This window comes from Typopeltis vanoorti, chromosome 11 (genome assembly GCF_054136105.1).
Source record: "Typopeltis vanoorti isolate ZY-2024b chromosome 11, IOZ_Tvanoo_1.0, whole genome shotgun sequence".
Classification (NCBI taxonomy): Eukaryota; Metazoa; Arthropoda; class Arachnida; order Uropygi; family Thelyphonidae; genus Typopeltis; species Typopeltis vanoorti.
In genome coordinates this window covers 14,657,390-14,679,479 of record NC_143559.1, presented here as the reverse complement: position 1 = coordinate 14,679,479, position 22,090 = coordinate 14,657,390, and the positions used below count along the sequence as shown (strand labels likewise).

General features: G+C 37.9%; 1 protein-coding gene across 10 annotated transcripts in view; it reads left to right on the top strand.

Moving 5' to 3' along the window:
- The window catches only part of atos (atos homolog atossa), a 322,345-nt gene that overhangs the window by 264,735 nt on the left and 35,520 nt on the right, over window positions 1-22,090 (top strand). For all 10 annotated transcript variants that reach the window (XM_090400982.1, XM_090400981.1, XM_090400987.1 and 7 more), the window contains one exon: window positions 11,855-12,016. In XM_090400982.1, coding sequence (XP_090257108.1) covers window positions 11,855-12,016 — 162 coding nt within the window. The remainder of the gene's footprint in view (window positions 1-11,854; window positions 12,017-22,090) is intronic.

Here is a 22,090-nt window from a genome sequence, read left to right as displayed (position 1 = left end):
ATGGTACAGTCCTGATATAATTTTAATTATATGCCTCTGCACCCTCTCTAAGGTTACTTCATCCCCTTCAAACTTTGGTGAGCAGATCTGAGCACAGTAATCAGATCTGCTCCACATCTGGTCTTATCAGACAACATCTGATAAGATCAGATGTGGTCTGATTTTAGCTTTATACAATGGAACCACCACTTTATACAATGGAACCACTTCATAATTGCAACCTTGTATTCTATGAACTTCAAATTTCTCTCTACAGTCATCTCAAGTCCTTTGCTTCCTCCACTAATTCCAATATAACTCCACCAAGTGAGTATGAAGGATCCCATCTGTGGATTTGAAATTTCAAAACTTTTCATTTAATGACATCACCAGTCACCACCTTTTCAGGAAAGCTTATTCAAATTGGCTAGAAGAGCCAAAAATTAGCACCAGTACTAATAATCCTCCCATGCTTCTCATCATCTTCAAACTCTCTAGTTTTCAAAAGAATGAAGAGATATTGGAATGGGTCCAGAGATGATGCACTAAGTTGGCTTCTGGTGTCTGGAATGTTGATTATGAAGACAGATTGAACAAATGCAATTTGCAGGATATAATGGATAGGAATATGGTTGGATGGATGGAGGAATATGGTTGAGACATAAGTTGGTGAGGGGTTTATTACCAGATTGATATGGAAGACATTTTCATAGAATGAGAAAGAGGTGGAAGGAGAATAAGAGGCTATCCCTGGAAGCTGTATAAGGAGGATGTCAGCAGGAGAGTAAGAAGATTTTTGCAGGGAGAGTAATGAGTGATTGGGATGCATTCCCAGAGGGTGTGATGAGTGTGGAGATAGTGAATGTGTTTAAAGCATAGTTTGATGGGTTATTTCTGACAGTAGGACCTTTTGATAATGATTACCTTCATTACAGTGAAGGTGTATTAGCCAGTCTCATATGGAAGTAGCTGGAGTATTCCCTTCCACAGTATGGGTAAACTGGCTGGAAGAACACATGCAGTTTAGACAACATAATATACTGGCCTTATAACCTTATTTGCTTCTTTCTTAATTCAGAATGCTCCAGAGAGATCAGAAGTAAAAAAGAACATGAGGAATAACATGCTAACATTACATTGATGAGGAATTCTTTGAAAAATAATATTAGCTTCATGTTGGCTGCCACCTATGAGATAACTTGTAGGTGTCCATATATATCAGGATGTCAACTACAAGTTGTCTTGTATCATATTTTTCACACTGAATATTAGTATACTAGCCATGTGCTTCCTATCAGCATGGGACTAGAATCTTTCAACTGCTAATATAAACACACAAGTTCTGAAAGCTGTTTTAACTGCAAAAAAAGTTTGTAATTAAGTGACAATGTGAAAAATGTATCATCAGTTATATATTTTTGAACAGAAAATACTAACCACATTGTGATATTGAGAGCAGGAGATCAAGGAGACAGATTTTTAGTAACATTCATTTGTTGCATTTACTGATCTCCAAACAATGATAACCATTCTGACCTCTTCACATTCTTTTCCATGAAACTTGACATGAAAATAAAAATATACAATCCAGCTTTCCAAATAGTGAGGTCATCTTCCTGAGTGACCACAATGTCCGCAATGCCAACTGGCTTCCCTATTCCAAGTGACTCCGCTACATCATCAAGGAGGACAAGAAGCAGAAGTCTTTGCCATAAGTAACTACCTTACACAAATTGTACATCTACCTACTTGAATTCCTGATAACCTGCTTCACTCTCCAAATACTCTGGATCTCTTTTTGACCAATTCTCCTTCCAGATACACTGTAGAGGTCACTTCTCCTCTCGGCAACTCTGACCACAATCTTGTACAAGTCTCTTCTCTCTCACAAAGCACCCAACCACTTCACAACCTTGTATCCTCTGGTGCTATAAAGGAGCCAACTGGGATGACTTCCAGAAAATCTACTCATCCTTATCTTAATCTGACTATTGTTTCCACTGATCTGACCCTAAAGTCTGCTGTGAATGAGTTACAGAAATTATTATTTTTATGGCTATATAGCCTACTTTCATTTAGGAGTGCCCCTTTTTTTACACTGTCATTGGCTTTTTACTCAAATCTTAGGGAATTACAGATGTGTTATAAAAATAGCTATACGAAGAATAATATAGGAGGAAAATTTGGAATACCCTTTTGCATGTTGTTGGCTGTCTTCTTATCCTGGTGATATGCATTCATCTGCTGTTAAGCTGTTAAAGGAAGGGGGTTTTGGGAAAAGTGGGGGTAAAGCAATGTTGGGAAATTATTTGAAAAAACATGGATTTTTTATATGTATAATATTATTATTATTAAGGGTGAGCAGAGAGTACTTTGGGAGGGGGGGATGGAGAAGGATCTGAAATAGAAACTTTTTTTGGGGAAGAGGAAGGATTGATGGGAAAAGGTCAGGGGTGGGAGTAATGAAGCGCGAGATGTTTCAACAGTGCGTGAGCTTTAGAATTCGTGAGTTACAGAAATTATTGTCAATGGCCTTGAAGACCTTTTCCCAATTCAAGGCATAATCTTCATCTGCTTTCTAAGCCCTGGTTTAACTAAAATTGTACCAAAGTAGTCAAAAAAAATTGAGCTTACTGCAAAGTGGCTCGCTTCAAGAACTCCTGCTTCAGTCATCAGCAGATCCAAATCTGATTTCATAAAGGCTAACAGCAAAAAAAGTTGCCTCTTGTCCAAATGGAGGTCTTGCCTTCTGGTCCCTCACTAAGGCTGTTGGACACAACTTCTGCTCTCCTGCACTTCTCCCTCTTTCTCATTCTGATGGTACCACTGTTACTTCACCCAAAGATAAAGCCTCCTGGCATGACTGTTTTCTTCAAACTCCTGCATTGATGACCAAGAGAAATCACTTGCTACCATACCGGAATCCTAGCACCATATGTCTCCTTTAGTTTTTTTGACAAAAAGAAATCAGGAAACTACTAGAAAACGTGGATACTAAAGTCTTCTGGTCCTGTTGGCATCTCTCCAATTGTTCTTAAACATTGTGTAAGAACAATTGGAGAAAAGACTGGTGATAATTCTGTTTTGTGCTCCACACAAAACAGAATTATCACCAGTCATGCATCGTCTCTACAATCTGTTATACATAAAGTTATCAATATCCAAATCTACTTAGATGCCACCAATTAACCCTTTGACCGTTAGGTTCCAGGTTCAGTACTTTACCACAAGGTTGGGATTCTTTTTTCGAATTTCAGTACTATTTGATTAACAAGGTATATATAAAGTATTTACTTAAAATACTTAAAGGACCTCCCAGATGAGTCTTTGACTCCATGAGGTGTTGTTTAATAATAATAATAAATTTTTATACAAAATCTGTCAATGACTAATAAATGATTTTCATTCATACAATAATAACTATAATAACCTACATTCAATGATATTTCTTCAGAAGTTTCTAATTGATGATAGATTTTGAAGCATGGTGAAGCACACAACCCTTCTAGTAACTGGGGCACCACATACGCGTTTTTATGAACCTTCTTTCCAAAAACTGATCTTGTTCAACAAATCACACATTTTTTCTTCTTGGCTCTGTTTGATTTGCAGTAGGGAATGTTTTGTGTTTCTGCCAGATGTTAAAGCCATTTTTTTTCCGCCACGTGTGTCCTTCTTACTTTCGTTTCTAGCAAAGTAGATAAATTTCTTTTCTCACAGTGAACAATTGCCCTCTATGTGTAAGCAAGAAAACTAAATTGTAAACGCACTTAGCATGGTTATAACAATTGCGAAATGAAAAAGTTTATGGAAACATAGCCCGAGCATTAGTAGCACTACCAACTAATTATGGAAACATGCTCAGCGCGTTAGTAACACTAAAGAAACAACATCATTTAACGCACATAGTGCATTTGTAATAGTCAAAGGGTTAATCAGTGATCAATATTGATTCTTCCATTCAAGATCCACAGCTGACCTCATAGCTTACAACACACACCACTTAACACATGCCATGGAAAGGTTCTGAGAAACTTATGCTGTTGCCCGTGACATTTCCAAAGCCTTCAACTGTGTGTGACATTGTGGCCTACTTAATAAATTGCTTTTTCTCTAGTCATTTTCTGTGAGTCATGGTAAATGGCTCCCTCTCTTCGAGCTTCACCATCAGTGCTGGAGTACCTGAAAGCTCTGTCCTTTTGCAATCACCACTAATCCCATCCACATCATACTGATGATAGTACTTTCTACTCATTTGACAAACCATGCAGTACTCTGACATCCCAGGTCACAAGATCATCTACAACCAGTGCCTTAGACATTAATCTTTGTACTATCCTTCAATCGGAAGAGGTCAACCTCGTCATGTTCAATGCCACCAAAATGCAGTCTTGCCTTTTCTCTCGCAAAGAGATCTCATTTCACCTACCCTTACCCTCAGTAATAGAAAAATCGGCAGACAAGATCAGATTTCTCAATCTGCTTGGACTAACATTTATCTCCAATCTCTCCTAGCATAAGCACATCACATCAATAGCTTCCTCAGCATCCAAGAAACTAGACATTCATTCAAAAGGCTATTTTAAATCCAACCAACTCCTAACTATATACAAATCCCAAATGTGTCTATGCTTAGGATATTGCTCACATGTGCTGGGTGGTGCACCTTATAAGCCTAAATACTCGTTCACTCATAGAAATTAGGCAATTATATCATTATTAAAGCTAAGAAAAGGACTCATTTATTTTGAACAGCAGCTACAATTATATGTATGTATGTGCGAGTATATGTAATTATGCATTTCTTAATTCTAGTGTAGTTGCAAGACTTTTCAAGACATTTGCTTTTTGGTTGGAAAGATCTGGGTTTCCTTTCCTGTCTTAGGATACTGAGAAAACTTTACAACATATAATAAATTTAGTTTAATCCTTTATCCAAGTGTGTGCAAACAAAGTTTGTGCCTGAAAGTATCTTCAGGACTGGGGTAAAGTGGTACAACACCAGGCGACTCCTTGCAAAGGTGTAGCAAGCTACCAACACTCCTATCTCAGTATCTCCCATAATGCAAAACACATCTCCTTGCGGATATGTATAATGTTATGCATTAAGGGAAGGCCACCACCCAGACTAGTTTTGACCTTTATTGAGGTCTCTTCAGTTGGAGCCAGGCCCAAGTGGAGATACCGAGGCAGAAGCATTAGCAAGGTCATCTCCTCCTATAGGAGCTGTCAAATGGTGTGCCACCTTTTTATTAATTTACTCTGGATTTAGAGAAAGATGTTGAAAGTTTATTTTTTGCTTGGTCAGACTATAATAAATTTATTTTAATCCTTTATCCAAGTGTGTGCAAACTTTGTTTGCACACACTTGGATAAAGCACACACACATAGGAGGAGATGACCTTGCTAATGCTTCTGCCTCGGTATCTCCACTTGGGCCTGGCTCCCACTGAAGAGACCTCAATAAAGGTCGAAACTAGTCTGGGTGGTGGCCCTTCCCTTAATGCATAACATTATACATATCTGCAAGGAGATGTGTTTTGCATTATGGGAGATACTGAGATAGGAGTGTTGGTAGCTTGCTCCACCTTTGCAAGGAGTCGCCTGGTGTTGTACCACTTTACCCTAGTCCTGAAGATACTTTCAGGCGCAAACTTTGTTTGCATACACTTGGATAAAGAATTAAACTAAATTTATTATAGTCTGACCAAGTTAAAAATAAACTTTCAACTTTACAACATCTTTTTAATGGAAGATTAGTTAGCTAGTGTCTTAGCGAGAGAGAGAGAGGTTTCAGTGGTATTTTAATCTGGCAAAACAGGTAAACCAGTTGTAGAACACGTGCAGTTAAAAGACATATTAGCTCTATAGTTTTAATTGTTTTTGCTTTAATTACTACTAGAAGTAATTTTCAATTGTATTAGATCTTTCCCTTGAAAGAACAGAATTTTAAGCAATCAATTTATTGATTCTACTCAGCTAATAAGGCCTCTATTTCTGCTATAAGAACAGAACTTTTCATAAAAGAAAATTTTTATGCAAATCCTACGATAAAAGGTTGTAGACCTATTACAATTTTACACACACACAGAGAGAGAGAGAGAGAGAGAGAACATATCAGGACAGCTTTGAATATACTGAATAAAGAGGGTTTAGGGACTGGCAATCCCATGTGAAAATATTGCCATTCACCAATCTGCAATTTGCCAGCGTGGTGAATTATGGCCCAATCTTCCAAGATGAATCAGATCGGAATAGAATGGCCTTCATTCTCCAGAAGCTAGATTGTTACTACCTATGGCAGCTGGCCATTAAACATGAAAGGTGAGGGTGCTAAGAATCTCTGGGTCACTAGATCATGCTGTCATTGAAAACTAGACCCTGGAACTTTAAACTATCGGGTTCTGAGCAGTGAAGCATGGCTAACAACTAATTGAAAGCTAAAGCGCCTTCTTATCTTTCACTCCCTTATCCCATGTTAAACAGGGTCGGCACACCAATCTTTAACCTTCCTCTTCCAAGTTCTCCGGTCCAGAGCATCCTTCGGACTCCATCCTTTCTCCCTAAGATCCTCTGTCATCTTATCCCTCCACCTGAGCTTGGGCCTGCCTCTTTTCCTCCTTCCCTCCAACTCCATATACTCCACTCCACTCGTTTACCAACATACTCCTCACCCTTCCTCTCAACATATCCAAACCACCTCAGCCTACTTTCTTGTATCTTCTTGCCAATTGGTCCCACCTTAACCATCCCTCTGATGTAGTCATTCCTTATCCTGTCCTTATTTGTCACACTACTCATCCATCTCAACATCCGCATCTCCGCTACCTCCATCTTCCTCTCCTGTGCCTTGGTTATAGGCCACGTCTCCGCACCATGGAGCATCGTCGGCCTCACCACCATCTTATAGATCTTTCCTTTCCTCTTACAACTCACTCTCTTGTCGCACAGGACCCCGCTCATCTTCCTCCAATTCATCCAACCACATGTTATTCGGAGCTGTATTTCCTCATCCAGGTCACCATTCCTCTTGACAACCGACCCAAGGTACTTGAACTTCTTCCCTGGAGTCGTATGACGATATCCTCGTCACTTCCCGTTGACATATATTCAGTCTTCACCCAGTTAATTCTCATGCCGCTCTCCTCCAATGCCTTTCTCCACTCTTCCAGGGTATTTTCAAGCTTCTCTCGGGATGATTCGCATAGAACAATGTCATCGGCAAACAGCATGCTCCATGGTGCCTCCTTCTTGATATCCTCCACTAGTACATCCATAACCAGGTCAAAGAGGTATGGGCTCAGAGCTGACCCTTGGTGTAGCCCTACAACAATAGGGAACCTTTCTGTCATGCCGACACTAGACCTGACCTGAGTTTCTGTTCCCTCATATATCTCCTTCACCAACCTCACGTACTTCTCCGACACCCCCTTCTTCCTCATACACCTCCATACCTCCTGCCTGGCCACTCTGTCGTATGCCTTTTCCAGGTCTATAAACACCATGTGCAGATCCACTTGCATCTCTCTATATTTCTCCATCAATCGCCTTAGCGCAAATATTGCATCCGTTGTCCCTCTTCCTGGCATAAATCCAAACTGCTCCTCACCAATTTTTGTTTCCTGCCGTAACCTTGCTTCAATTACTCTTTCCCATATTTTTATGTGTGTGACATCAGCTTGATTCCTCTATAGTTGCCACAGTCTTGAACATCTCCTCTTCCTTTGTAGATTGGGACGAGAATACTTTTCCTCCATTCCTCTGGTATCTTTTCCTGTTGAAAAGATACCAGAAAGCTAAAGCACCTAAAATGGGATATTATTGGACTGTGTGAAATTAGATGTAATGGTGAATGAAATTCTTCAATTACAGAACGAAGACGTAAGGTACTATAGAAGCTGAATTAAGGCAAGAATCAGTGGAGTTGGATTCATGATTAACAAAAAAATTGAACAACACAGAAGAACAATTGAAGAATTTGACAGTATATCTGATCTGATAGCAAGTATTGTTGTTCAAATCTCAAAAAATAAATAAAATACACTCTCAAGGTCATCTAGGTCTATGCACCAACAATAAGTCATACTGATAAAGAATTCGAAGACTTCTGTCATGATATCCCAACATACAACAAAGGAAAACGTCATTTCAAAATTGTAATGGGAGATTAATGGCAGAATTGGTACGCAGCAATCCAGTGAAAGCTTGATGTGAAATTTTGAATATGTCACAAGAGATGATAGAGGAGCAAGGCTAAAAGAATTTGCAAAAAAAAGAAAGAGACTTGTGCATCATGAATTCTTTATTCAAGAAAAAAACACACATAGGAAATGGACATGGAAAAACTAGTGAAATTGACTTTATCCTCAGCAAAAAAACTTTCAGGACTATTCTGTTATCAACTTGCAACATTGGAAGTGACCATTATATAGTACAAAGCAAGATTCAAATAAACTGCCAAAAAGAAAGCAGAAAATTATTTCAAAGATTGAGGCATAACATCAATGTACACAAACTCAACATTAAAAAAAGATATCTTCCAACATGAATTAAACAATAGATTTAAAAATGTTAATATAGATGACAATGCTTACCCATCAGAAAGTAATGACATTTTTACCCAAAACCTTTCGCAGTGTTCACTTGTGAAAGAGCTGGTACCACAGAACAGAAAGAAGATAATCTCTGTAGAAACAAAACCTTATGAAGAAAAGAGATGTGAAAAAAGCTGATAATGCATAGAATAAAATAGAATTGCAAAATAACTAGAAAACATATCAAAGAAGAAATAAGAAAATTCAGTTATAAATTCAAAGAATTGAAGACAACCATACTGTCAAAAAAATAGCCAAATAACAATTGATGAATAGCAACAAACAGATGGTTGCAATCAAACTCGGAGATGGGAACATGGCTAGCAAATAGAATTGAAGAATTTTATTCAATATTATATCAGGATGATTCAAATAAAGGAGACAACTACAAAATAATTGAAGTGCCACAAATTCTACCAGAAGTTATGTGGAGCATCCAAAGCATGCACAATGGAAAAGCTGTAAGTGAGGATGGAGTCATAGGTGAACTTCTAAAAGCAGTTGGGGATATGATCTACAAAATCTTGGGAAAACTTTTTACCTTATGCCTGAAGAAAAATGATGTGCCAAGAATATGGAAAAAGGCTATCCTTATTCTGATACACAAAAAATGTGAAGTGGAAGACTTGACAAACTACCGACACATTAGTCTATTATCAGTGGTTTACAAAGTATTTACAAAAGCCCATAGGCTTTGTGCAACTCTAGACAACCAAAAGAACAGGCAGGCTTTCAAAGTGGCTTTAGTACAATGGACCATATTCAAATTGTGTAGTATTCATTACACTTCAGATTACTGAAGTGTAATGAATACTTCAGTAATCTGAAGTGTTCATTACACTTCATATTGTCTTGGTTTTACTTATTATCTATTGTCTACCTATTGTCTTGGTTTTATTCATTATGAGAAAGCCTTTGATTCAGTAAAAACTTATATAATACTTAAAGCATTACAAAACCAGCAAGTGGAGGAGCCATATGTCAGGACCATCAAGTCAGTGTACACTAGTGCAACAGAAGCAGTTCATTTCATTGGTAACATCTCTACTGTGGGAAACACAGATAGGCATAAGACAAGGTGACACAATATCTCCAAAACTATTCACAGCATGCTTAGAAGAAACATTCAAACTTCTTGATTGGGAAGAAAAAGGTCTGAAGATAAAAAATGGAAGATACTTAAGATATTTGTGTTTTGCAGATGACATAATTTTCTTTAATTCAGCTGCATGTGAATTACGAACTCATATCTATGAAGTCCAAATTGCTAGCAAAACAGTTGGCTTAAAGATAACTTAAAAGAGACTCAAGTTATGTTCAATAGCTATGTCCTGATTTACGCTCACGTGCAGACCTACACTTTTTAACATGTAGGCATTTGGAACTGAATCCGATGAAATAGGTTGGTTACTCTTTATTCCTGAAGGTATCCTATGTCTGTAGAAGTGTGTGTTCACGAGGCCAGTTTGCCTGCTTGCGGGAGAAAAACCCTGCAGTCCATGCCCAAGACTGGCTAACTTGGTTGTGTCTGATTAAGATCCTAAGCTCCTCACATCAGCGACAGGAATCAAATGCAGGACACGCCTTTCCCACGCATATGGTTGCGAAGTGCATAACCACTCAGCTAACTGCATGGACAATAGCTTTATAGCTAGAAATAATAAAAATCAATAATGATGAAATTGAACAAGCGAGTCAATACATACATAGGGTGTTTCAAAAAGGGGTATACAATTTTGAATGACAATAGAAAGTAAATAACGATAGATGAACAATTTTTATTGCTCATTACTGCCTCCAGTAATTCTGCAAACATCCCATCTCTAAACAATTTGTAACCATCTGTAACCCCTCTACGAATCCATCTGCCTGGAAAACTGCTGTCAAAGTATGACCTTACGTTCCATCAGGTAATGAGGAGGTGCTCTGTTTTGCTGGAAATGTGTCTGTTGTGGTCATCATAATCTAATTATGGTATTGAATACCCTTGTAGCATAACAGTAGCATGTCCAGATACACACCACTATGGTAGACTCAAAAAAAAAAGGAAAAAAAAAAGGGTCCATACACTTCTTCTTGCATATGGTGCAAAAAAACATTAGCCTTTGGGGTGCTGTGAACATGCTCTATGATGTGTGGATTTTTGCTTCCCCAAATTCTCAGTAAAGGTCAAAACCAGTCTGGGTAGTGGCCTTTCCCATAATGAATCACATTATACACAGCTGGAAGGGTGTGTGCTTTGTATTATGGAATATTTATTTATTAAAGGGTTTTCTTCCCCCTTCCTCCGCATCCCATAGGATGGGTTGAGCCCTCCTAATGAGGGATTAAGTTTTGATTATTTTATGACTAGATCTGTGTGTGTTCATGGGGCCAGTTTGCCTGTTCTGAGGGATGAAAAACTCTACCTCCATATGAGACCTGGGTTTGATTCCTGTCCACTTATATACAGAAGCTAATAACTGTATACAAGTGGACATTGTATACAGTTATTAGCTTCTATATACTACTTGTATACTGTATACAAGTAGCCTAGTTGTAAATGTATTATTATTACGTGATGCCTCCAAGGAGTCCAAAGCCTCATCGAGGGAGGGTACCTACTCTACAGTTCTGTCTCCACCACCATTAGTATTTTCACAGACAATCACAAACATCCATGCCCACGGCAGGATTTGAACCCGCATCCTTTTGGCTGGAGAGTGAATATGCTAACAACTTGGTCAACCAGGCTGCCATGTCATGTGCAAACTTTATTTGCTTACACTTGGATAAAGAATAAAACAAGAATATAATTTCTTGGCAAGTTTAATCTACTTTAGTGACTATATCAATTTCTAAATTAGAATCTTCAAGAACCACTGATTAGATCTTTACAAAAATTGTGTGTGTGTTTGTGTAAATAAAACATGCAGGTCACAAATACACAGTGCAAAATTTGATTACTTGTATTCCCATGATCCAGATTCAAACTAAAAAAAATAATAAATAAGGTATTAGGTGATCAGGAGCATTCTGTATATGAAATGATTGTCCTAAAATATTTAAATAGTGCTTGATACTGAAATAAATGTCAGTGAGAAATCCTAGTTCTGCAAGTGATTCTGTTTGCTAACATATAATGTAGTCCAATTCTCTTAAGAGGGATGTAGGCTCTCTGCTGCTTTTAGCACTTTCTGTTGTTAATAATTTTTTTGAAATTGGGATTTGTTTGAATTTTAAAGTACTGCTGTTTAAGATACAGAAGTTGATCAATATTAAACTGTACTTCTTATTCTTAGGAATCAGTTCTAAATGGTAGACTTGAGCCAGTTAGTACAGTTCAAGGTTTCACAGCAGAGATTGGTGCCAGTGGATCATTTTGTCCGCGTCATATCATTTTGTCTGTGACAGTGTTCTTCTATTCCCTGCAAGATACAGATAAAGTAGCATCTCCATATCTAGTAAGTACTATTGTCAATATTACTTTGGCTTTCCACCACATAAAGTAAACAGCCAAATCCGATTCTCTTACAAGGGAATCGGATAAGAAACTGAAAGCTATTAATTAAAGTAAGTAATACAATGAATAAATACACAAATTTAAATAGTCAAATTGGATCCAACAAACATATGGAAAAAGATTCAGTAACTTTGCTGTGACTTTTTATTTTTAATGTAACCCCCCCATTAATGGAAGGTTGTAAATTAAGCAGGGTGGTACTCTCATTGAGCTATAAAAATTGCCTTACACCTGAATTTATTCATTGATATAGTACGCCCACAGATTCGAGACCCTTGACACTTCTGCGTATGTCAACAGGAGAAGAATCCATTCCGATAATAGGGTAATCAGTCCGTATTGTGGGATGAATTGTTTATTATTACACATTGTAAAATTAATTTCTCTTTATGATCATTGTAGTTAACTATGTTGCTTGTATAACAGTTGGAAAATTTTACCTATAAAGCACATGATTTCGCATATTGGCGACCAGTTCGTATGCCCTTTATTTCTTTCTCCCCTTCAGCATGAATCGACTATTTTTGGTAAGATGCCAAGCAGAGATCTACAAACTGTGGGTGAACTATACTGAATGTCATCATACTACTGACAACAAGGAAAGCAAATCTGATTCACTGTTGCTTATAAAGTGTTTATATGACTCTGTGGAAGGAAGATCTTGTTTATGTGCTATAATGTGAAATCAGTTGCTTATGTTCTGTAAAGTAGAAGATGAAATACTTCTGCACATGATTGTCATTTGAATTAAGCATTTTATGCTTAATTCAAATGAAAAAAGGGCTAAAACAGCTATCTTTAAACACATTCATCTTTTCTTTTAGTAAAAAAGCATTCCAGTCCACTTTCATGCAACTTTTTGTTGGCATGTGAGGACACCTGTTTTATCTCTTCTATTTGACACTTGATATATTCTCCTTTTCTGAATCTAAAATGCCTAGATCTGTGGTTTGGTACCAAAATATGGAACATGATATTTTCTTGTTATTTCATATACACCCAACTGTTTGCACCAATAATGTGGGGATTTTGAGGATCAATGTTTTGCACTGATTAGTTGGTCTGAGTGGTTCAAGAGGTGGTTGTTGATAACTTTCACCATAATTTTAGAGAGAGAACAGAAGCAAAAGCAATTGGACAGTAGTTCATTGGTTGACTTTTTATCAACTTTCTTTGGGATGGGCTGAATGTGGACCTGTTTTTATGTTACTTGGAAGGGGAGCTTGTTAGGAAGAGGTTAAGTGTGTTGGCAAACTGGAGGAAGTTGTCAGGTATTTTGGTAAGAAGATTGATATCTGTGATAGGTCATTGCTGATGGCAAACACCTCAGCAAAACTGGAAAAGTGAAGCCAATATGAGTTGTGGACGTTGAAGTCCCCAAGAAGGATGGCCTCGCAATTGGGTTATTTCGACTACAGAAAGTTGAGCTTTCGAGAGAGATAGTTGAAGAGGTCAGAGTGGTTAATGGAGTTTGGAGACTGATAGAGAGACAGCACACAAAAAAGGACAGGTTGATCTAGTAGAGCAATTCTGAGCCAAAGCAGATCAAAAGTGGAGATTTGAGGTTTTGCAGTCTCTGACATGGTATGTCAGTTTTGATGAATTGTGGCAGAAAGAACTGTGTAATGTATAGTTTGGGTAGTTGAGGCAGACAGTGGTTATTGAAGTTGCCAGTTTAGAGTTCTGATAGTAATTCTGGTTTAGATGATTGTAGGTGGTGCACATCATTTAAATTGCTGTTTAGGTCACAGATGTTGAAGTGGATGCAGAAACCTTTTCTTTTTTGGTAAGAAGTAATATTGGTAGATTGTTTGGTTGGATTTCAGTGTTTTTTTTTAATTTATTTTTTTGGTTGGATTTTTGTTTGATTCTTTTTTTTTTATATTTTTTTTAAAAAAATATTTTTTGTGATCCACAGTAAAATCACATTTCTCTGGGTTGTGGTCTATTGTATGACAATAGACGACAACTCCATTCCTCCACTTTCTTCCAAAACTTGAGCAGTTACTAGTCAACATCTATTTTACTGTCTAGCTTCAAGCTTACCTAATAAAGTTTTATTCCTCCTCTTTCATTTTTCGTATGCCTTTTCCAAAGGTTACAGTAGTTTAAGTAACACGTCAACAGAATACTTTTTGCCACACATGGTACTGATGTACTCTAAATTTTGCTATAAATTGCTGTATGATATGCTATAAACCATGTGTCTTATAAAAAAAAAAAAGGGGAGGGATCCATGAAAAATCATCAAACAATTGATCAAATGCCAACTCTTTGAAAGACCGTTCACTAAATTCATCAGTGACAAATGTTATTTGGGGATGACTCTGAATGTTATTTAGAATAATGGTTGATCAAATCATTGTCTCTTTGGCATACTTCTTGAAATGTAATATAACTTGTCTCTGTGTATATATATATATATATATATGTATATATGTATATACTCCAGATGATGACCTTAATATGAATGTTGAAACATTGGGAAATTAAATTAATTCTAACACGGTTGTAGTCTCCATAATTTGTCTGAAATGAATAGAATTCTTTATGATGGTCAGCAAGCTACAGAAGATGTGGAGATTGGCTCTCTGGATGGTACCAACAAGTTAGAGAACTGCCTCAAAAAAGGAAAGTAGCTGGTAACATGCCCCAGGGATCTGCTCTTGGACTTCTATTTAATTTACTTGTTAATGATAATTCATGGAAAATTTTGTGGGGATCTTCAGTTGTTTGCTGATGATGCAAAGTTGGAAACAATTATTATTTATAGCATCTCCATGGAGTCTGGAGACTCATTGTGGGAGAAGACCCAAATCAATCATCCTACAATACACAAATCCTATCATACCTCTCCTTGAATCCATTCACCATCAGAGAACTCAACAAATTCTGGCAATCCATTTCATTCCACTCACTCACCACTCTCCATGCAAAAAATCTGGTATACATATCCCTACTAATCGCACTCTTACACAACTTTGACAGATGGCCCCTAGTTGTCATATATTGAAAAATTGCACTTGCAGTTATAAGGAGCATTGCTGATATTCTCTTCAGGAAGATTTTGAATAGACTTAAGTAGGGTTGTAGTTTTAATACCAATAAGTGCAAGATATAAGGCTGTGTATATTGGTGGACCAGTGCTGCAGGAAGTGGATGAGATTTGAGATGTGGGAGTGACAGTTGTCAGTGGACTGAAATTTAGATGGCACGTTGCATATGATATGAAGTGCATTGACAAGTAGAGATAAGAAAGCGGTTGTATCTCTACGTAAAGCATTGGTCAGGCTACACTTGGTGTGTTGTGCTCAGATTTGGTCACCAAGCTTTCATTGTGATGTGGAAATATTGGAAAGGATCTACAGATGAATGATCAAGGCAATATCAGAACTCTTGAATGTTGGTTAAAGAATGTAAATTGCATAGTTCGGTTAATAGGTAGAAAAGAGGCGATTGATAATGACATTTAAGTTAGTGAGGGGATTTTATCAGATTAATACAATGGGATTATAAAAATAGAATGTGAGAGGATAAGAACAAGAGGCCACTTGCAAGTAAACATGTGATGAAGAAGGGTAGGAATAGATTTTTACATGGAGAATTGTGGGTGAGTGGGACACATTACCAGAATGCATTATGAATGTTGGAAGTGATAAAGATTTTAAGGTACATTATGATAAATGTTGTTATTGGTTGAGTGAACCTTTTTGTGATGAGTCTTCCAACTATTTATGGTGGGGATGTGATAATATTGTGAATGTACTTCAGGGAAATATTTTTGTTTAATGGCCAATCAGGAGGATTTAAATAGAGAGAATGGCAGGAAAATGAATAAGGATATGTCGATTTAATGCAGATGAGTAACATTTTATGCTTTGGGATTTGGAGATGGAAGCTATACTGGAGAAGGCACGGGATCTATGAAAAAATGGATAGTGAAGTTCAGCAGATAAACTATAAAGAACTTAAAATAAACATAGGATTATTTCAGTGGTGAGAAGATAGTTATCAGCAGTACCATTTGCACTGGGCTTTGATATGATCACAAAACTGAAAGGCTGGGGGAGGGTGATATCAAGGCTTGATTTTTAGCTTATATAATCTTCAGAGTTTTGTAGATGGGAAGAAAAGGGTTGATGTGATTTTGTCATTAAGTTATTGAGAGGTATTTTGCAAATCAGCATCAGATATTTCAGAGGTAGAATACCAGAGGTAGAAAGGACCAGATCAAGGTCCCCTGGAAGTTGCAGGGTGGTTTTAGAAGTAGAGTTTTTGCATGGAGAGTGGTAGCTGCATGGAATACATTGCCTGAGAGCGCTTGATTCTGAATGACTATGCACAGGTTATGCAGGAGGAGTAGTGTGGAGTGAGTTTGATGGGTGAAAGGACTTATACAAGAAGGATGGTTTGGATTTGAATGGATTTGGTGTGCAGAGACTGGAAAAAGTGTTGCTGAATGAAGCGAAAGTCGATGTGCAGAATCAGGGAAACGAACTTTTTTGGGGGGGAAGGGGGTTGTTTAGTGGATATGCAGACATCAGTGAGGCAGTTGAGTGTAAGAATGTGTATAATATGCCTTGAGTTAATATGAAGGACAACAAACCAGAATGAGATAGTATAAGGTGTCAAGATACAGGTGGGACTAGGGGGCTTTGCACCTTATGTATACTAATGCCAGGAGTATTAGGAACAAGGAGGAGGAATTTTTGGCTTTGGTTGGCTCTTCTTTGGCATTAGTGAGACATGGCTAACAGAAGACGATATAGTTAGTGGGATAGAATGTGTTCAGGAAAGACAGAGAAAAAAGAATGAAGAGAGGAGTGTTATTGATGATAGCTGATGAACTGCAATAGAATAGACGTTCAACTGCAGGATAGTGAAAATAGCACATTTGATGCTATCTGGTGTGAGATTGAGGCCAGCAGAACAAAATATACAGTTGGGTGCTGCTATAGACCAGGCAATGGAATAGATGATGGAGATAGTATATAGGCAAATAGACTCAATGAGTGGAGGACAGGTAATTATTATGTGGGATTGCAACTATGGTAAACACTGATTGGAAGGAGGAGAAGAGACATGGGAGGAAAGAAATGGATTTTATGCAGTTACTAAGGGATAACTTAGTAAGTTATCTAAGTTATACTAAGGGATAACTTAATAACTAAGGGATAACCTGAGACAGCATGTAATGGAATATACTAGGGGTTCGTGAGTGCTCAACCTAGTAATTGCATCTGAATAAGGAGCGTTTGAAGGAGGTAATGGCTGACTGCATACCTAGAGTCCAGAGAATAAATCAAGTGGGAGTTAAATGGATGAATAACACCATTAAGCTTGAACTGCAAAAAAAGAAGCAATTGTGGAGGGAATTTAAGGCACACAAACAGTACAAAGCACAGGCTAGAAGGGGAACTAGCGTGGTAAGAAAAGCAAAAGCAGATTATGAAAGGAAATTAGCAACTCAAGCTAATGAGAATCCCAAACAGTTCTTTTGATATACTGCAAGTTAAAGAAAAAATGTATACAGCAGAATGATTTTAAGGAATGCCGATGTTAGTAGGTAACAGAATCAGTTGAAATAGTAGAATTACTAAGCGAACACTTTGCAAGAGTATATCGATAATCCAGGCTGTGATATTGTAGAAATGAGGGAGCCAGTGGCTTATACAGGAATTGAGATGAATTAAATGGAGTTGAATAGTATATTACAGAACCTTAATGTAATACATCTGTTGGATTGGATGGTATACCAGCTTGAATCTTATGTGAAGCGGCAAAGGAATTGTCAGTGCCCTTGACCATATTGTTTAATTTAAGTCTCAGCTTTGGGTTAGTCCCAAGGGGATGGAAAGAGGGGAAAATAGTTCCATTGCATAAAGGAGGTTCCAAGACTGCTGTTGCAAATTACCGACCGATCAGCATATCAGGAGTCGTTGTCAATGTTTTGGAGAAAGTAATCAAGAGCAAAATACAGGAATGGATTGAGGAAAATGGGATACTGTATGGGGATCAGCATGGTTTTGTGAAGGGCAGATCATGCCTCAGTAACTTTCTCACGTTTTATAATAAGGGTAATGGGTTTACAGTGATACTGCTGGACTTTGCTAAGGCTTTTGACAGGATACCACATGGAATTCTAATCAGTAAAGTTCAGCACATGGGGATGGATAGGAGGGTGATTGATGGAGAGATATCAGAGAGTAGTTTATTCAGGAGTAGAGGCCAAAAAAAGGCCTGTGACTAGTGGTGTGCCACAGGGTTCTGTTCTTGGACCACTGCTATTTAATTTGTTCATTAATGATATAGGAAAGGATCTGAGAGGAACTGTTCATTTATTTGCTGATGATGCAAAGTTGGGTAGAGCAATAGTGAATGCAGATGATGTCAAAATTTTGCAGGATGATTTGGATAGATTGGAAGACTGGGCTAAGAAGAATGGATGTCAATTTAATGTAGTAAAGTGTAAGGTTATGCATTTTGGGGTGAAAAGATTAGCAGCAGTATACCACATTGGTGGAACTGTATTCCAGGAGATTGACGAAGCCAGAGATTTGGGAGTGTTTGTGGATAGGGAGTTAAAGTTTAGGGGGCACATAGCAAAAGTGGCTAAATCAGATCACTTGGTTACTGAAGAATACTTTGACGAGTAGAGACAAGCAAGTTATTGTTCCTCTTTAACGAGCCTTGATAAGACCCCATCTTGACTACTGTGTCCAGATCTGGGCGGCAGGGTTTCTTCTTGATGTGGAGAAGGTAGAGAGGATCCAGAGGCGAGTGTCCAAGATGATAGCTGGTCTATGGAATGAACCTTACAAGAACAGGTTGAAGATCTGTGGGTTACAGAAATTGTTTGATGGGCAGAAAAGGGGTGATATGATTGAGACATTCAAATTACTGAAAGGTTTTTACAAGATTAATTCAGAGGAAATTTTTCAGAACAGGTCTGGTGGTGGGAGAACTAGGATCCATCCATGGAAACTGAGCAAGAGTGTTAGATGTAGGTTTTTTAATTGGAGAGTGATGAATGAGTGGAATAAGCTGCCAGAGTTTGTTGTGCTATGACTGTAAATGAGTTCAAAGCAAAGTATGATAGATACCGTGTGAATGCTGAATAGTTGTTCTTGACATGATGTTTACAGCCTCTCTCGATGAGTCTAAGGATTCCTTGGAGTTGCCCATAATAATATTACCTCCTGTCATAAATCTCTTTGATTCTATGGATGCTCAATAATAACTTATCTATGAAGATTCTTCATACTTCCTATACTGAAATACAGTTCTGTCCCAGTATATCTGAACTGATTATGGTTCCATACTGTTGTTTGGGTCAGAATGCCCTCCACCTGTTTGTGATCCGAACTATCATTGACACAACTGAAATACAGTTCTGTTCCAGCACTTATTGCAGCATGGTGTTCATTCATTTTATGAGACATCAGTGTCATATTATTGAAACAGGGATTTGAGAAAAATGATGGGGATAGGGAACTTGGTTGAACTAGACTAGTTCATCCAAGAGGTGCATTATTGGGTTAAGGGAAGCCAAGTTCCTTATCCTCCATCACTTTTTTCAAATCCTGTTTCAACAGCACCTACAATGATGCTGATGCCTGTTCCATAAACTGCCATAATATAGGACACACATTATCCAGAGCATTGCACATCATCTTGCTTTTCTGGCATTCTTCCTTCAAGCGTTCCAACTGAACATCCAGATTCAAAAGAGAAAAATTTGCACCGCCAAGCTACTTCACCTATGGACTCTTTGAACTTGCTTGATCATTGTCCCAATCAGTCTTCCAAAATTTCTGTTGTCTCTGTATGTGTTTCTTGGATGAGGTGGTACTCCTCACATTTCCACTAGTGGAACTTAGGTGATGCAGTCTTTTATCAGTGTTGCAGTTGGATAAGCTGCTAACATCATGTAACATAACATCCTCTTTTAAAGTCCTTAAGTTCTTCTCTTTGTACCACTGTGTGTACAGTTGACTAAAGAGTGTGTTTATTTGGCTTTTATATTGGTATAGACCATGTGTGAAAGCAGAAATATGTATATCAGGATGTTCTATTCTCAATAATAAGGAGAAGATCTCAGTACTTATTTCAACATAGCATATATTGCTTATAGAGATATGATTTCCATGTAGTACATACTTAGAAAAACTTACTACAAAATCATCTTTCAGCATCCAAAATAGACAAGTAAATTTAATTTTAGATGAAAACTGTTTGCATATGTTTTGGTGAATGAAAATATTTCTTATGTACATAGTCGAGTGAAAAAGGTTCTGCACAACTTCCTTTAATCATTGCTCATTCAAGATTATCAGTTGCTGTTCTTAGTTATACAAAAATATTCAGCTGTCTATAGCCAATTAAGAATGAAATTCTGCTGTAGATTTGTGGGGAAATATTTTATCAAATGTACAGGGTACTCAAAATTAAAGTATCCCCTGTTTGGCACCTTGTGGAGTGCCACACAGTAATCCAAATGCTTCTGTGAAACAGGAATACATTGTACAGCCTGCAGAAGCTATATCTGAGAGAGGGAAAAAAAAAAGTGGTTCCAAAATTCACCACCAGGGACACTGTATGATACTGAATGTAGATGTAGTAATTTTTCTGTGTGTGTAAGAAAGGAGAAAAGTGACACAAGCATGAATAATACATTTTTATTCACTTCCATTATGCAGACATCATAGGCTGTACTGTTCAGTGTTATGTCCTTCCCAGTATGCAACCAACTGCATCCTGTGCACAGTGTGTGTACAACAGCAGAATGCAGCTAGTCGAGACTGATGTTGTGTACATGCTATTATTATTATTATTATTATTCAGGCCTCCATGGAGTCAAAAGACTCATCGTGGGAAGTCCTTCCTAAGAAACACAGTCTATCAAGACTCATCGAGAGGAGGTCCCCCTCCCAAGAAACACAGTCTATCATACCACTCCTTAAACTCATTGATCATTCTTGCTCGCACCACTCCATCAGGCAATGCATTCCATGGTTTAACTACCCTCCATGCAAAGAAACCACTCCTTACCCTCTTGCTGACAGATTCTTTTCGTAACTTCCAGGGATGGCCTCTTGTATTCACTCCTTCCAGCTGTTCAACCAAGCGAAAGAATCCCCAGTGTCAACCCTGTGACCACCTCTCAACACTTTAAAAGTCTCAATCATATCACCTCTCCTTGTTTTATCCACCAAACTCTGCAGTCCACATTCCCTCAGCTGATCCTCATAACTATCATTGTACAGTCCTGAAACCATCTTTTGTTATCTGCCTTTGTACCCTTTCCACAGTTAATTTATCCCCTTCAAATCCTGAGGACCAAATCTGAGAACAGTAGTCTAAGTGTGGTCTGATCAGGGTCTTATACAATGGAATGATAACTGTTTTATCTCTGCAGGTCAGCGTTATTCTAATTATTGCAGCAATCCTCTGTGTTACCTTTGCAATATGTCCTCTAAATTTCAGGTTTCTATCAATCATCAACCCCAGATCTCTTGTCTCCCCTACTTCCTCCAGTATAACTCCTCCCATAGAGTATGCAATGTCCCATCGATGTTTCCCAAACCTCAAGACCTTACATTTTGCTGTATTAAACCGACAACCCCCATTCATTTGCCCATCTGTCTAACTTATTCAAATCCTCTTGCAGGGCTGCCGCATCTGCACTATTACTAATAATCCTTCCCAGCTTTACATCATCCACAAACAACTGAATATCCCCTTGCAATACATTGATATAAAGGTTAAACAATATAGTACTGAGCCCTGTGGGACCCCACTTGTAAACTTCTGCATCCTTGAAATTTCCCCACCATACACAACTCTCTGATACTATTGGATAGCCAATCCTGAATCCAGTTGACCAATCTGACATCCAGACCCATGTGCTGCAACTTGAATATCAGCTTATCATGTGGCACTGTCAAATGCCTTTGATAAGTCTAAGAAAATGGCAGCATATGCCTTTCCCTGAACTAATGCTCTTGTAACTTTA